This window comes from Panthera leo, chromosome A1 (assembly GCF_018350215.1).
Source record: "Panthera leo isolate Ple1 chromosome A1, P.leo_Ple1_pat1.1, whole genome shotgun sequence".
Lineage (NCBI taxonomy): Eukaryota > Metazoa > Chordata > Mammalia > Carnivora > Felidae > Panthera > Panthera leo.
In genome coordinates, this window is record NC_056679.1 from 112462685 (window position 1) to 112479461 (window position 16777).

General features: G+C 38.8%; 1 protein-coding gene across 1 annotated transcript; it reads right to left on the reverse strand.

The window, feature by feature from the left end:
• Positions 1-378: 378 nt before the first annotated feature.
• Positions 379-11387, reverse strand: LECT2 (leukocyte cell derived chemotaxin 2). Its single transcript, XM_042905954.1, has 4 exons — positions 11181-11387; positions 9560-9656; positions 7514-7659; positions 379-651 (listed from the first exon to the last, which is right to left on the reverse strand). The coding sequence occupies exons 1-4, from the start codon at positions 11224-11226 to the stop codon at positions 485-487; spliced, it is 456 nt and encodes a 151-aa protein (XP_042761888.1). The 5' UTR covers positions 11227-11387; the 3' UTR covers positions 379-484.
• Between the last annotated feature and the right edge of the window lie 5390 nt (positions 11388-16777).

The following is a 16777-nucleotide window of genomic DNA, read 5'->3' on the forward strand; positions in this document are numbered from 1 at the left end:
TACCTGAGGATATTGCTTTGCTGAAACTTTTTAATACCTTAACTAAAGTTTAACTCTCATTTGTTCACTCAATATTTGTGCTTGTGTGTCTACCATTGTGCAACATTCTCTTCTTGTACCAAGAAAATAACTTCAGGCTTTTTCTTATTTTCAAGCAGAAAGGTAGCTAGTTTTAGAAGTAACAAAAATGCAGCCTGGATAGCTGGAAGTCATGTTTGTTAATCCTATGTATTGAAGACTAAGGAAATTTAAACAAACAAGCAAAACCCCTCAGATCCCATATGTAACAGAAAAATCAGAGAACCCTCAGAAATTAGTTGACAATCAAAAATCAGAGTGGCAATGAGTTGAAATAAAACACTATTTTCTATTTTGCACTCATCATGTTTTTATTTGGACACAAATTTCTTGAAAAGTAGGATATGCATCCACGTTTTTAAGAAGATGGTTTTCTATTTAGAAGATCAGGTCATCTGTCTTCTACTTAGAGATATGCAGTAGGATCACTCAAGTCACAGTTTTCAATATGTATATGGGATTGTATGCCAGGATGAACTTTCTGCAAGGGCAATACAGTTCCCAGTTTTTCTCCCTTCTTGATGGAACCTTTATATTTAATTGGCTTAATATGGAGCATTTTTATACAAAAACCTAAAAGAAAAGAAATTAAATTAGTTTTTATCTGGGTTTTAGTAGCCTTGAATCAGGAATTCAAAAAATAACAGAAATGGAAGAAAAGACCAAAAAAATGAGTTGATTGAACTCAATGAGGAAATTGAGGAAGATGACAGAATCATACCAGAAATGACTAAAATTACAAGATGCCGAAGGGAAAACAGATTCATATGAAAATTTAATAAAGACATTGAGGAATAACAGAAAAACGCTAGCTGAGAAAATTGAGACTATTAACATATTTTCTTGTTCTCACCCAGAACAATTTCAACTCTAAGACATATTCTTATAAAATGATGAGACTTTAAAGACAAATAAAAATGGACATAATTGGCACAAGATTGAAACTCTTACTAAATACCCAAAGAAAATAATTTTAAAGACAAAGACCCACCAAATAGATAGGTGGAGTTATTGTAATACTATCATCATAATGTAATATGACAATGTTGAGACCACATATATGAGTTATATCTATAAATGTTAACTCATCTGTTAAAAAAATGTTCCTACTAGCTTAAAAAGCAAAACCCAATTATATCTTATATACAGTAAAACACAACAGTTGAAAAAGGCAAAAAATAAGGGGCTGGAAAAAGATTTGTCAAGCAAATGGAAACAATAAGGAAAGCAAGGGTTATGATTCTGTTATCAGAGATTCGGATTCGGGACAAAAAGCATTGAAACGTAACAAAGGAGGACAATTTGTAATGCTAAATCCAATGAAGATACAGCATTTACAACCCCCTGCGCACTAAACACAAACCATCTATATAAGGCAGAGACTACTGGAGAAACGGAGAAATAGAAACACACTAGAAGATTTTAATACACATATCAGTGAAAACAGTCAAGTAGACAGAATTGTGCTGTCTGACATGGTAGCCACTAGCCACAAGTGGCCAGTCTGCACTTGAAATGTAGCTCATCTGAATTAAATGCACTTTGAGTATAAGATGCATGCTGGATTTTGAAGACAGTACAACAAAAGTAAAATATTAGTAATTTTTATGTTGCATTTTAAAATAATATTATAGACACTGAATTAAATAAAATATATTATTAAAATTAATTTTACCTATTTTTTAACTTTCTTAATGTAACTAGAAAATTTTAAATTATCTATGGTGACTTGTATTTCTGTTGAACATTGATGATTTAGAAGATCTAAACAAAACCAATATAATGTGTCTTATATGCATGTTAAACAATATGTGCACAATTTCAACCCTGCAAGCCAATGTGACAACTAATATAACAGTACAGGAAGAACTAAATAAATGGAGAATATAACATGTTAATTAATTAGAAGACTCATTACTTTTAAGATATCAGTTCTCGATTTCATCTGTGTAGTCAATGCAAATCCAAAGTCCCAGCAGAATTTTTGGTGGAAATTGATAAACTGATTGTTTTTTTAATGTACTTTTTAAAGTTTATTTATTTTGAGAGAGAGAGAGTGTGTGTGTGTGTGTAAGTGGAGGAGGGTCATAGAGAGTGGGAGAGAGAGAATCCCAAGCAGGCTCCACGCTGTCAGCCTGATGAAGAGCTCAAACTCATCAACCATGTGATCATGAGGCACTCTAGATCATTGAGCTGAGATCAAGAGTCAGAAGCTTAACTGACTGAGCCAACTAGATGCCCCTGATAAACTGATTTTGTAATATATTTGGAAATACACATGAGGAAGAATTGTCAAGGCAATCTGAAAGAATAAATTTGAAAGATTTATGTTATATCAAGATGTGTTTTTGGTTTTTAATATTTATTTTTAGAGAGAGGGAGTGCAAGTGGGGTAGGGGCAGAGAGAGAGAGAAAGAAAATCCCAAGAAGGCTCCGCACTGTCAGTGCAGAGCCCCATGTGGGGTTCAATCTCATGAACCATGAGACCATGACCTGAGCCAAAATCAAGAGTTGGACGCTTAACCAACTGAGCCACCCAGGCGCTCCCAAGATATTTTAAAGCTACAGTAATTAAGACAGTTGGATATTTGTGTAAGATCGTCACATTGACCAATGAAATACAATAGAAAAATCAGAAACAAACCCATGTTTATTCAGACCATGACTTACCACAAAAGACTATACTGCATTAGAGTAGGGGGAAAAAATAGTCTTTTCAGCTTAATGGTACTGAGTCAGAAACTAATGTGAGAAAAAAAGATCTTGAACCCTATCTCATTCCTTACACAAAACCCAATTCCAAGTGGATTATAAATCTAAATATGAAAGATGAAGCAATAAAACTTACAGAAGAAAAAAATACTTTTATGACTTTATGATGAGCAAATGTGTCTTAAACAGGTAAAAACATGTTATCAATAAAGGAAAATACTACCAAATTGGACTAAAACAAAAATAAGAATTTTTGTTTATTAAAAGACAGCAAAAATAAAGTGTAAAGGTAACCCATGAAGTGGGAGAAGATATTTACAATACATAGATCTGACAGACGACTCATCTACAATATACAAAAAGCTCCTACGTGCCAATAAGAAAAATGCAGAAAACACAGGGAGAAATACTTGAATAGGCACCTCACAAAAGATAACATCCATGCTATCAATAAATACAAAAAGGTGCTCCGTTGCATTAGCCATCAGGAAAATGCAAGTTAAAGCCAATAATGACATGTCAGGTAAAGGGTTAATATCCAAAATCTATAAAGAACTTCTCAAATTCAAAACCCAAAAACAATCCAGTGAAGAAATGGGTGGAGGACATGAATAGACACTTTTCCAAAGAAATTAGATGGCTAACAGACTTGTGAAAAATATGGTCAACATCACTCATCATCAAGGAAATAAAAAACAAAACCACAATGAAATACTTCCTCATACCTGTCAGAATAGCTAAAATTAACAACTCAGGAAACAACATGTTGAAGAGGATGTGGAGAAAGGGGAACCCTTTTGCACTGTTGATGGGAATGCAAACTGGAGTAGCCACTCTGGAAAACAGAATGGAGGTTCCTCAAAAAATTAAAAGTAGGACTACCCTATGACCCAGAAGTTGCACTACTAGGTATTTATTTATCCAAAGGATACAAAAATGCAGATTCAAAGAGGCACATGCACCCCAATGTTCATAACAATGCTATTAAGAACAGTTAAACTATTGAAAGAGTACAAATGTCTATTGACTGATGAATGGATAAAGAAGATGTGGTATATATATAATGGAATATTCAGTCATCAGAAACAATGAAATCTTGCCATTTGCAATAATATGGATGGAAGCAGAGTGTATTATGCTAAGCTAAATAAGTCCATCAGAGAAAGACAAATACCATATGATTTCACTTATATGTGGAATTTAAGAACTAAAACAGGTGAATATAGGGGAAGGGAAGGAAAAGTAAAGATAAAAACAGGGAGGCAAACCATAAGAAGCTCTTAACTATAAAGAAAAACAGGGTTGATGGAAGGAGGTGGGTGGGGGTTGGGCTAAATAGGTGATGGGTATTAAAGAGGGTACTTGTGATGAGCACTGAGTGTTTTATGTAAGTGATGAGTCACTGAATTCTACTCCTGAAACCAATACTACACTATATGTTAATTAACTTGGATCTAAATAAAAATAAATAAAGCCAATGAGATGCCACTATATACTCATCACAATGGCTGAAATGGGGGGGGGGCACTTGGGTGGCTCAGTCAGTTAAGTGTTCAACTCTTGATCTTGACTCAGGTCATGATCTCATGACTCATGAGTTTGAGTCTCGTGTTGGGCTCTGCACTGACAGTGTGGAGCCTGCTTGGGATTCTTTCTCTCCCTCTCTCTGCCCCTTCCCTGCTTGCACTCTCTCTCTTTCTCTCAAAATAAATAACTTAAAAAAAAAAGAATTGCTGAAGTGGAAAGTTGGAAGATAGCACCAAGTATTGTGTATGGAGCAACTGGAACTGTTACACACTCCTCGTTGGAGTGTAAATTGGAACCACTGCTTTGGAAAACACAGTAGCTGTTAGAGCAGAAGGTACATATGTACCAAGTGATCCAGCTCTTCCACTTGTACAACATTCTGCCATCAGTGAGTGTGCTGATTCCAATTATGCATTCTGAAACTGGGGAAATTACCAGAGAGTGGATTTGTGGACACACTGGGACCACTGTCAGATGGACCCTAATGAAAATCTACGTTGATCACCTGACCCTAGAAGCCTCTATTCTGACTGATTGGCCACATTGGCCTTTTGGGTGTCCAAGAATTAAGTCTCAGTTGTTGAGCAAGTGTCCAGTAGTCTCTGTGAAGCGCAATTCTTTCTTCTTCCCCAGTGTACAGCCATCCTGCTTAATGGTGGCAGTTCCCTTTGAGGACAGCTAGAAGTAAGGTTTATGGTATAAATTTTAGGCTGTGTGAACTAATCTTTGACAAAGCAGGAAAGAACATCCGATGGAAAAAAGACAGTCTCTTTAACAAATGGTGCTGGGAGAACTGGACAGCAACATGCAGAAGGTTGAAACTAGACCACTTCTCACACCATTCACAAAAATAAACTCAAAATGGATCAAGGACCTGAATGTGAGACAGGAAACCATCAAAACCCTAGAGGAGAAAGCAGGAAAAGACCTCTCTGACCTCAGCCGTAGCAATCTCTTACTCGACACATCCCCAAAGCAAGGGAATTAAAAGCAAAAATGAATTAATGGGACCTTATGAAGATAAAAAGCTTCTGCACAGCAAAGGAAACAACCAACAAAACTAAAAGGCAACCAACGGAATGGGAAAAGACATTCGCAAATGACATATCGGACAAAGGGCTAGTATCCAAAATCTATAAAGAGCTCACCAAACTCCACATCCGAAAAACAAATAACCCAGTGAAGAAATGGGCAGAAAACATGAATAGACACTTCTCTAAAGAAGACATCCGGATGGCCAACAGGCACATGAAAAGATGCTCAACGTCGCTCCTTATCAGGGAAATACAAATCAAAACCACGCTCAGATATCACCTCACGCCAATCAGAGTGGCCAAAATGAACAAATCAGGAGACTATAGATGCTGGAGAGGATGTGGAGAAACGGGAACCCTCTTGCACTGTTGGTGGGAATGCAAATTGGTGCAGCCACTCTGGAAAGCAGTGTGGAGGTTCCTCAGAAAATTAAAAATAGACCTACCCTATGACCCAGCAATAGCACTGCTAGGAATTTACCCAAGGGATACAGGAGTACTGATGCATAGGGGCACTTGTACCCCAATGTTGATAGCAGCACTCTCAACAATAGCCAAATTATGGAAAGAGCCTAAATGTCCATCAACTGATGAATGGATAAAGAAATTGTGATTTATATACACAATGGAGTACTACGTGGCAATGAGAAAGAACGAAATATGGCCCTTTGTAGCAACATGGATGAAACTGGAGAGTGTGATGCTAAGTGAAATAAGCCATACAGAGAAAGACAGATACCATATGTTTTCACTCTTATGTGGATCCTGAGAAACTTAACAGAAACCCATGGGGGAGGGGAAGGAAAAAAAAAAAAAAAGAGGTGAGAGTGGGAGAGAGCCAAAGCATAAGAGACTCTTAAAAACTGAGAACAAACTGAGGGTTGATGGGGGGTGGGAGGGAGGGGAGGGTGGGTGATGGGTATTGAGGAGGGCACCTTTTGGGATGAGCACTGGGTGTTGTATGGAAACCAATTTGACAATAAATTTCATATATTGAAAAAAATAAATAAATAAGTAAAATTAAAAAAAAATAAAAAATTTTAGGCTGTGTGACGGAGCCCTTCCTCAAAGGGGCTGAGCCTTGGTTTCTTTCAAGGGGCCCTGGGCTTGTGAACTGCTGCAAGTCTGGGGGTGGGAGGCAGTTTTGTGACCCAGTATGGTGATGATTGAAGTCACGATTTTGTTCATCAGACCTAGAGTGTTTCCATTTATACAAATCAAATCAGGCTTTAGTAGGCTGCCCGTTTGTTCAGTTCTTGGGTCACCATGATTAACTAGACAATGCCACAGATCTCTGTCCTTCAGATGAATCTGATAGCCTCTTCAGCTCTGCAGCCTGTTAGGTAACCATGCCAACCTTGGCCTTGCTTACTAAGTGGACTCCATCCAGTGGCAGCAGTTTCTCTTGTCATTTGGGTCCTATAGAGAATAACCACCATAGAGCCCTTGAGGATGTGAGCTCCCTCACAAAGTGTTTCTTATGGTGGTGAGGGGAGTGTCCTCAGGGCCCGTTTCTGACAGGAATGCACATTTGTGTTCATTAAAAGACACATGCAGGAAAGTTCATGGAATTTTCATAATTGCCTGAAACTCGATACTACCCAGATGTCCATTTAGAAAAGAATGATTATGATGCAGATCTATGCATAGAATCAAGCCCTCTACATCAACGAGAATGAAGGAACTAGAACGACACACACAAGTAAACAGTAAGCCCAATACCTGGAGTACTGGGTGACCCAGCTTAACCTAGAACATAGAAGCCTTTGAAAATATTTTCCAGTCAATTTTTGCAGGAATGCCAACATCTTTGAATTGTAGGATTTTGATGAATGAAAGTATTTATTTATTATAGTAGATACTGTTGAAAGTGACCTTGTTTGTAGACTATTAGGCAAAACCACATGGGCCACAAGAAGAAAGCCCTTCAGTCAGCTGTGGGGTTAGGTAGAGTGTGTGAATAAAGAAAATGATTTCAGAGGAAGAGGTGGAACGTATTTGAAAATGCATCTAGCTGTTTTAGTTTGGTACCCTATGGCCTTTGTATTCTAGGTGTTACTATTTTGAAGGATGTATGACACTTCGGCATATGGCATGTGCATTAAATAAATAAGCATCAAACATTTCCAGCATGTGCCCCAGGTATGGACAGCACCTCTCACCTCTTCCAGATATCCGAACTCCATTATTAATGGCATTTTTGTTCTTATAAGGTTTCTCCTGGCCTACAATCGTTCCAGTGAAAGGCGCATACACAGTCGATCCATCAGAGCACAAGACGTCCACACCCTGGTGAGGCCTATGATTTCTAAAATGTAAATAAGAATGAACAGACTGAGGAAACTGTCCTAGGGACTTTATTGCCCAGAAACGTGGTGTTAGCCCACTGTTCCCAGACTAGGATATCAAACCCTGAAACTGCCACACCATATTGGGAGGTCCCAGGTTTCCTCACTCTCTTTAGCACAATTTTAACCTCCCTTCCTGCAGGTAGTAATAACCATATTGTAAAGATTAAAGTCTTTAGGATAGTATTTGGTATATGGAGAGCCTTTAAGAATTCATTAGCTATTATTGTTGCATGGCATTTTGGGGAAATGAGACAATCTATGTAAGTAAATTTTTAAAACCTATTTATTCTTTTGAAGTTTATTTATTTTGAGAGAGAGAGAGAGGGAGAGAGAATCCCAAGCAGGCTCCATGCTGTCAGTACAGAGCCTGATCCAGGACTTGATCCCCTGAACTGTGAGATCATGACCTGAGCTGAAATCAAGAGTCAGACAGTTACCTGACTGAGCCACCCAGGGGTCCATATGTAAGTAAATGTTTAAAAGATTTTTTTAACATCTATTTATTATTGAGAAACAGAGAGAGACAGAGCATGAGCATGGGAGGGGCAAAGAGAGAGGAAGACACAAATTCGAAGCAGGCTCCAGGCTCTGAGCTGTCAGCACAGAGCCCGACTTGGGGCTCAAACTCACAAACCGTGAGATCATGACCTGAGCTGAAGTCAGACACTTAACCGACTGAGCCACCGAGGTGCCCCCATATGTAAGTAAATTTTATAGATATATGACTCTTCACCCCATCAAGACCAGTTGTAAAAGAGTTATCTCTTTATGGAAACCTATCATAAAAGAATCATATGTTCCCTTCATCTTATTTTTGTCTCAGTGACCAGAAGTTGTCATAAACAACATTTTTTGTATATGGTATTTTAATACAGTGAGTGATACCTCCTGAGTTTATTAAAGTGGGTCAAGAACAAACACAAAATGATCCCAGATTGTGAGATTTCTTGAAGTTGTCTCTGAAAATCCTCACTGTTGTTTGCATTCACTCTTTCCAGCCCCCTCTCCCTTCTAATAGGCTAGCACCTGAAAAATCCAATCTGTGAGGATTGTTAGAATTGTGTATAAAGCAACACTGAGCGGGATTCCAAGTGAAAAACCAGTAAATTATTGTAGAAGTCAAGTGCATACACACTTTCGGGTATGAACAAATTAAGTCTTAATTCTGGCAATTGAGCGGCCATTTTTCCATATTTCCCATCTCAACCCTGCTGCTCCGGGTATTTGAGGTTGCTTTGTAAGTAGCATTTGTTTAAGTGAGAACTCCACTATAATTAGGATGGAGATCGATGATGCAATTGGACACATGGCTATTTCATCAGAGAGTGGCACCCCTAAGGTGGTGCTGTGCATTATTGAAAATTCACAAATGTGTCCCTTATTGTTTAGAAGAAATGGCCTGTCGAGGGCCAGCCTCTGATGTTGAACTCCCACATCCTGGGTCAGTAACATCATGGTGTGATGGCAAGAGGAACCAAAAGCGTGAATCGTTATGCAGCTTTTCCCACCTCCAACTGTGGTGGACGGGTGCCTTAACCCTTCATACCTCAGTTCAAGTCCCTCTTGAATAAAATGTGATAGTAATGTTGATTTTCACCTTGGAAAAACCAGGTGGGTAACACTGAGAAGGAAAACACTGCATTTGCTCCCCTTTCTCTTTATTACATGCTTTATCCCCAATTCAGAGGCTATCCTTGAAACAGAGGTCTCAGAAGTTGCTCTAAAGATAGTAGTCCAGCTGGTTTCATCGTTGTGTCCTGCTGTTAAAGGGAGATGACCGTGAGTGTTTGAGGCAAGGACACTAAGCAAAGAGGTTAAGAACCAAAAGAATTTATGGTTATTTGTGAAACCCCATACCTTTGAGCAGTATACTGGCCACAGCCATGCCTGTCACATGTCCTGATCTCATTGGAAGACTTGCCAGCACAGATACTAGCCCATGGTCCAGCCAGAGCTAAAAAAGAGAAACATGACAAGCAGATTTCCTGACCTCACATATTTCCAGTCTCTTTTTACCTTGTCAGTCTCCTGGTAGCTTCAACGCTTCTGTTTTCACTATAGTTTTTCTCTAACTTTCTATATTTTATGGGCAGGTGTTCCTTTAATTCCTGATTCGGGTGTAAAGTTCGCTTTTTCCCTTACCATAAAATTCTGTCTTATGACATACACCGTATTTGTAAATGTGTTTATTTATAAGCATTAATCTCCATCATTACAGTTTGTTTCATATTATCAACTAATAAATGCCCTAAGTTATGATTCTCAAACTTTCTTTGCTTATTACTTGGGACTGCTGTGTTTAGGTTAAGCAAAAATAATCAAACAGCATGGTGCCAAGAAATAATTCAAGAAATTCTAAAGTAACTTTGAGATGTTCCTTTATCGTTAGTCCTAAAAATCAAATCCAAGAAAATGTATGAACTGAAGAAGCAAACTCTGAACTAGCAAAGCAGACTCTGAACTAAATAGATCTCTTTTCTGTCTGCAAACATGGAAGAGGGAGATTCTTAGAAATAAGAACATGTCGGACCAATTTAGCCTAGAGTGGAGGGAGAAGACAAGGGAAGGGAGTAGAAATAATTATATGAAAAATTGTGAAGTAGTAAAACATGGAGGAAGGGCTGGCTCTCTCAGTGTATTTTGTGCACACTTGTTTTAGGTGCATCTTCTCTTTAGTATATGCTAAATTGAGATAAATGCTCAATTGAATTAAATTTCCCAGATTTCCAATGTTAACGTTCACAGAGAGATGCAGTTAGCCAACTCATCCTTTCACTTCAGAATAAACTAACAAAACAGAAGCAAAAGCAAGAACCAGCTAATTTGATTGTTGATTTTCGTCAAAGATATTTTACTATTCATTAATATATGTGCTGTGAGAGGAACAACAGAATATGGCCATTTAAGTTTATATGGCTGTTTAAGTATATTCTTTAATGTATTTTTTAGAAGATGGGCTTCAAATGTCTTATACCTTTGAGCCAAACTTCAAGTCAACATCTTGATCGAGATACAATACCATCACTTTGGCAACTAGTATTTATTCTGGGGAATTGAGGCAGATATTAGGTGATTTATTAGCGTATTCATTTTTCCTCTCCTGCTGTGATGGTTAAGGGAGCGAGAGTTCCCTTTGCCATAATCCACGCCAGTCGCTGCGTAAGGAATTCTCCAAATCAAATTCTTATACAAACTTCTTATTTTCTAATTATGTTCCATTTAAATCCTAGGCCAAGATTAATAGACTTTTCTTAAAGTCCTCTATTCCACTTTTATGATTCCCTTGTTCAAGAAGGACAGCATTCAGGTGGAAGTCGGGAGAAGTCCCCCTTTCCCCTGTATTCTTCTTCCTAGTCCATTTTCAGTAGTCAAACACACACATTTCTCTTGTGGTTGTGATATTCCTGACTTTTGAATCTATTACTGAAATCCATTTTTTAAAATTAGCCGAGATTCTCAAATTGTTTTTTGGACTTACCAGTCGAAATGAAGACAGCAAAAAGGAGGACTTCTGTGGAAAACATTTGGCTTTTGCTTTCCTTGTGATGTTTCTTTCTCTGATAATTGGAATTGCCCCCACACTCTTTGAAGAATAGCCAAGGTTGAATTATGTAGCCTTGGAATTCTGCATCATTCAGGTCTTTCGTTTACTGTGAGACACACACAAAAACAAGAATGAAGCAAGTCAAAGTCAAATATTCCCTGGGTAGCTATTTGGTTCACATGTAGGGCCTATGTAAAATTGTTTGATCTGAAGAAGGAGTTAATTTTATTGGAAATGCTGACTAAACATTAACAGAAAGTGATAAGGTAGCTGACTGTCTTCTGGGCTGCAACTTCATGAATGGCTGCGTACATAGGAAAAATACAAAAATATGCACAGATTAATTTTAAGATAATAGGTACCTCTCAGGAAGGAGGGAAATAGAATTGTGGAGGACTCTACCGAGTGCTTAAACTCTAAAATACTTAGTAAAAATGTGAGAAGGAAACATGTGAAAGTATTTGTTAATTATTAGAGGTAGATACATGGCTATTTGTTATATGAATCTCTGTGCTTTTCTATATTTTTCAACAAATAGACACTATTTCTGTGTATTAGCCTCTCTTTCTTGTTATGCTTAATACTATATGAGGCCTTGGGATTTTCTACAGAAACATCCCCCTTTAAATAATTTGTCAGTAGCTGTGGGAGACTGAGATTGTGGCCCCAGTTCTTTTTACCCTTCCCTGAATCCACACCCTTCCCATGACTCTAAGGAGGCAGAAGGCCTTTCAAACTTTTGGTATGTGTTTCAGCTGTATGACATGCTGTGACCGATCAAAGGAGACACAAGTGACAGTTCGTGAGTACAGCCTGAGCCCTACGGGGTGTCGTGTCTTTCGCCTTCTTGTGTTCTGCCTTGGCCATGCAGAGAGCCCTCCCAGACTAACCTGCTGGCCCCAGGAAGAGAGTAAAAGTCCCGTGGAACAGAGTCACTGTAGCCAAGCCACACTAACTGAAGCCAGCCTAGCACACCCCTTAATTTATAGTAGAAAATCATCAGCTCTCACAATTATTGAACAGAGTAAACGCCATGGTGTTCAAAGAAATACTACAGGAGTTGAAGCAAATATAAGCTAACTAACCCAACAGTTGTTTGAAAGGCTGGCTAATGCCCCTTTTGAAGTGGTAGGAGGCACTGTCACTGTTCTCTTGTGTATCGTCCGTGACTGTAAGGAGTGTTGAGGTGGTTGCCGCGTGCTAGAGATCTTGCGATGAGAAACTCTGACCTATTCACAGTTTTGCATAAGACCTTTATCTTCTCTGAGCTCTACTTCCTCATAAGGAAATGTGTGTGGAAGTAAGGTGACTTGTTGGGCTACAGTTACTGAAGGGCATTTAACTTTTGCAAGACAAGCTCAACTATCAGCATTAAATTGACCTCTCATTTCTCCCCCATGCTTTGACTGTTTTACTTTTCTTAGCACTTTCACCAAAGCCAGAGGGAACCTGGAGGAAGAGGAGAAATTCAAACTGGCTATAATTTAGCTTTGAGGGCAGTGGTGCTAAAGTCTACTTCCGGCATCGAGATTAACTAAAAGTTACTTGCCTCTTTCACCACATCATTCTCCTGTCTAGTTAGAAGAGTTTGAGGTAAAATTACATGAGAGCTCATGCAATTGCAAGACTCAGATTGTTTCTTCCTCTTGCCCCGGCTTCTCTGTACCTGTCTCCTGCTTCCTCTGAGATGGGTAGTTCAATACCAGAGTGAGAGGGTTGGCTGTATTCCAGGAGCCAATGAACAAATTGCTTATGATAAAAACCACTGAATCGTATGCTTTTCTCTGATTAGCCAAAGAAAGCACTTGATTTTCTTCTCTCAGGGCTATTGTATCCTTTTGTTAATAGTTTCTTAATTGATTTTTAAGAAGTAGCTATATTACAGAACACTAAATCACAGAAGAGTTGAAGTTTTGGGTATGTCTGAGTGCTTCCATTTGGGAACAATTTACATGAAACCTTTTTGGTTTTCCTTAACTGTGGGAATAGTGGGCTAGAGGGTGAAGATATAATTTCTTTGGTAGCTTTGATCTTTGATTTGCTCTGCAGTTTGGAGGCCTTTGTGAAAGAGAGGAGGCCAGCGTGCTTTGCAAAGGGTTGTTGGCCTGGGGACCTGACCAAACGCACTGGCTCCTTCCTTCTGTGTTTCACTAAAATGAACCTACCTAGAAATAGCATGCTGTGTTAAGCTACTGATTTATTAAACAAATGCCTTCAGAAATCTGAAATTAGTCCAGAACTGCTCTGCTAAAGTCTGTCCTAGTCATGATAAGAATGAAGAAGGCATTAAATACAAGTTGTGGCCAGTAGAGCCTTAGCCTCATGATGAGGCCTTGTGTGTCACTTTCCATCTCTGATTTTAGAATGCCGAATGAACATTTAAATCCATTCTTCCTTCTCCCACCCCCTTCCCCTCACTCCTGCCACCCCCCACAAATCCTCTGTGTGGACAGACAACGGTAACAATTGCAAGTATGACACATTAGTCACCACAGGTTTGGGAAGTGCAGTTAGCAAAGGGGAGGGGTTTGATTACAAAAATCATTTTATTTTTATTTATGTATTTATTTTATTTCTTTTTATTTTTCTTTTTAAATTTACTTTTAATGTTTATTTTTGAGAGAGAGAGAGTGCACATACGAGTGTGGAAGAGGGGCAGAAAGAGACGGAGACACAGAATCCGAAGCAGGCTCCAAGCTCTGAAGTGTTAGCACAGAGCCCGACTTGGGGCTCAGACCCACAAACCATGTGATCATGACCTGAGCCAAAGTTGGACACTTAACCGACTGAGACACCCAGGATCCCCCCCAAAATAATTTTAATATGGAGAATCATTCCTAAGTTTTCCAATGTATGGGGCAGTTGACTTATCCTAGAAAACAGGAACTTGAAGCATTTTCTAATAAGCCATTTACTTTTTCACTCATAGGATAATGGGGGGGGGGGGGAGGGGACAGATAGTGATTCCTAAAACCGGCATTAGATTTTATTTGCTTTTTTTTTTTAATGTTTTATTTATTCTTGACAGAGAGAGAGAGCATAAGCGAGGGAGGGGCAGAGAGAGAGGGAGACACAGAATCTCAACCAGGCTCCAGGCTCTGAGCTGTCAGCACAGAGCCCGATGCGGGGCTCGAACTCACAGACCACGAGATCATGACCTGAGCGGAAGTCGGACGCTCAACCGACTGAGCCCCCAGGCGCCCTGGATTTTATTTGCTTTAAATTAAGTTGTAAACTACTGAAAAGGGAAAGTTCTCTTTATGAAATGTAGACATACAACACAACTTTGTGTCATGTCTAACACAGTATTTCAAGGTTAGAGGGATGTGGCCAGGAGGTTTGCTGACTAGAGGCTTCTGAGGGAACATTATCTGTGTCAGAGTGGCAACTGTGAAGTGCAGGTACCATTACTTTCCTGCCTACATCCAAGGCAGACATTACTCATCAAGCACGGTCATCTGTCAAACTCTACTCACATGTGTCCTCATGATCTTGCTCCTCACAGAGTCTTTCCCAACTGGGAAAGCATCCTGATTAATATCTACTTCTCAGAGCACCTGGGTGGCTCAGTTGGTTATGTGTCCAACTTTGGCACAGGTCATAATTTCACAGTTCGTGAGTTCAAGCCCTCCTTGGGCTCCGTGGTGACAGCTCAGAGCCTGGAGCCTGCTTCAGATTCTGTGTCTCCCTCTCTCTCCACCCCTCCCCCGCTCACGTGCTCATGTGTGCGCTCTCTCTCAAAAATAAACATTAAAAAAATTACAAGTAAAAATAAAATAAAATCTACTTGTCATTCTTGATTGAGGTAAATTTATCTTAATCCAGAGTCTGCTCTTATTTATTTTATTTTATTTTATTTTACTTTATTTATTTATTTATTTTTTAATTGTATTTGTATTTTTTTCAGTATCCCAGACTCAGGCACAGGCAGGGTGAGTGACTCAAATTCATCAAGTTACTGGAAGATAAATGAACACAGAGGTAGATAGATAAGTAGGTGTTACTTTCATTGGAGGTGATTCCTCTCTACTGAGGGGTTGTACTCCCTTCTTGATGTTGGAGCCCTCGGAGAAGTGGTTTGATCAATTTGGAATGAGAACAATAAGAGATAAAGAATTTTAAGGGCTTTTCCAACCAACTATGTGGAATCTTTTAAATTTTTTCCTCTTGATTAAATGGACTAGAAAACATGTCCCTCTTGAGTGACACCAAATGCACCCATGAACCTCTGTCTCTTTGATTCCCTTTCTGGCACCCTAAGCCCATGTTTTTCAACTGGGAGTACCTGGATGTAGGCCAGGTAACACAAAAGCAGTGACACTTGATATCTATTTTTTTAGGATTTGGGAGTGGGGCGAGAGGAAGAGGAATAACCATTATTTATTTACTATAGTAAGTGTGTGTTTTTTTTATATCTGCCGACATATTAAATCTTTTTTAAATTAATATTTAATTTATATATTATAAAATTTACCCTTTTAAATTTTGTAAAATTTATTTTAAATTAAATAAAACCCTTTTTTAGTCTGTTTACAAAATCACACAAATATTACCAGAACTTTTGTCACCCCCAAATGAAAAACCATACACGTTAGTAACCACTCCCCATTCCTACTATCCCCAGCTCCTGGCACCTGTTGATCTACTTTTCCTCTTTTTGAATTTGCCTATTCTGGACATTTCATATAAATGAAATCCTTCAATATGTGGCCTTTACTGTCTGGTTTCTTTCACTTAACATAATGTGTTCAGGGTTCATCCATGTTGTAATATGTATCAGAACTTTATTCCTTTTTATGATTGGATAATAGTCCAGTGCATGAACATACTACATTGTTTAGTTGATGGGTATTTGGAAGGTCTCCACTTTTGGCTATTATGAATAATGCTGTTATAAACAATCAGCTACAAGCTTTTGTGTGGCCATGTGTCTTCAGTTCCCTTGGGTCTGTCCCTAGGAGTGGAATTGCTGTGTGTTTAACTTTTTGAGGAACTGTTAACCTGTTATCCAAAACAGGTGCATCAGTTTACATTTGCACCAACAATGCATGAAAGTTTCATCTTCTCCATGTCTTTACCAATGCTTGTTATTATCTCTTTTTGTTTTTTTAATGTTTATTTTTGAGAGAGAGACAGAGTGCAAGTGGGGGAGGGCCAGAGAGAGAGGGAGACACAGAATCTGAAGCAGGCTCCAGGCTCTGAGCTGTCAGCACAGAGCCCGAGGGGGCCATGAGGTCATGACCTGACATGAAGTTGGTTGCTCAACTGACTGAGCCACCCAGGTGCCCCTTATTATCTCTCTTTTTAATTATAGCTATTCTAGGGGATACAAAGTGGTATCTAATTGTGGTTTGGATTTGAATTTCTCTCATAACCAGTGAGGTTGAACACCTTTACATGTGCTTATTGCCCATTTGTATATCTTCCTTGGAGAAATGTCTTATTTAAATCTTTTGCCAAGTTTTCAATTGAGTCATTTAACCTTTTATTGTTGAGTTGTAAGAGTTATTTTTTATCTTCTAGGTACTAGT

Coding starts and splice junctions, on each gene's coding strand:
- LECT2 (XM_042905954.1), bottom strand. CDS start 11,226: ATGTTTTCCACAGAAGTCCTCCTTTTTGCTGTCTTCATTTCGACTG. Junction 9,657..11,180: donor TGCTGTCTTCATTTCGACTG/GTAAGTCCAAAA, acceptor TCTCTTTTTTAG/CTCTGGCTGGACCATGGGCT. Junction 652..7,513: donor AGTTCGGATATCTGGAAGAG/GTGAGAGGTGCT, acceptor CTTTTCTTTTAG/GTTTTTGTATAAAAATGCTC.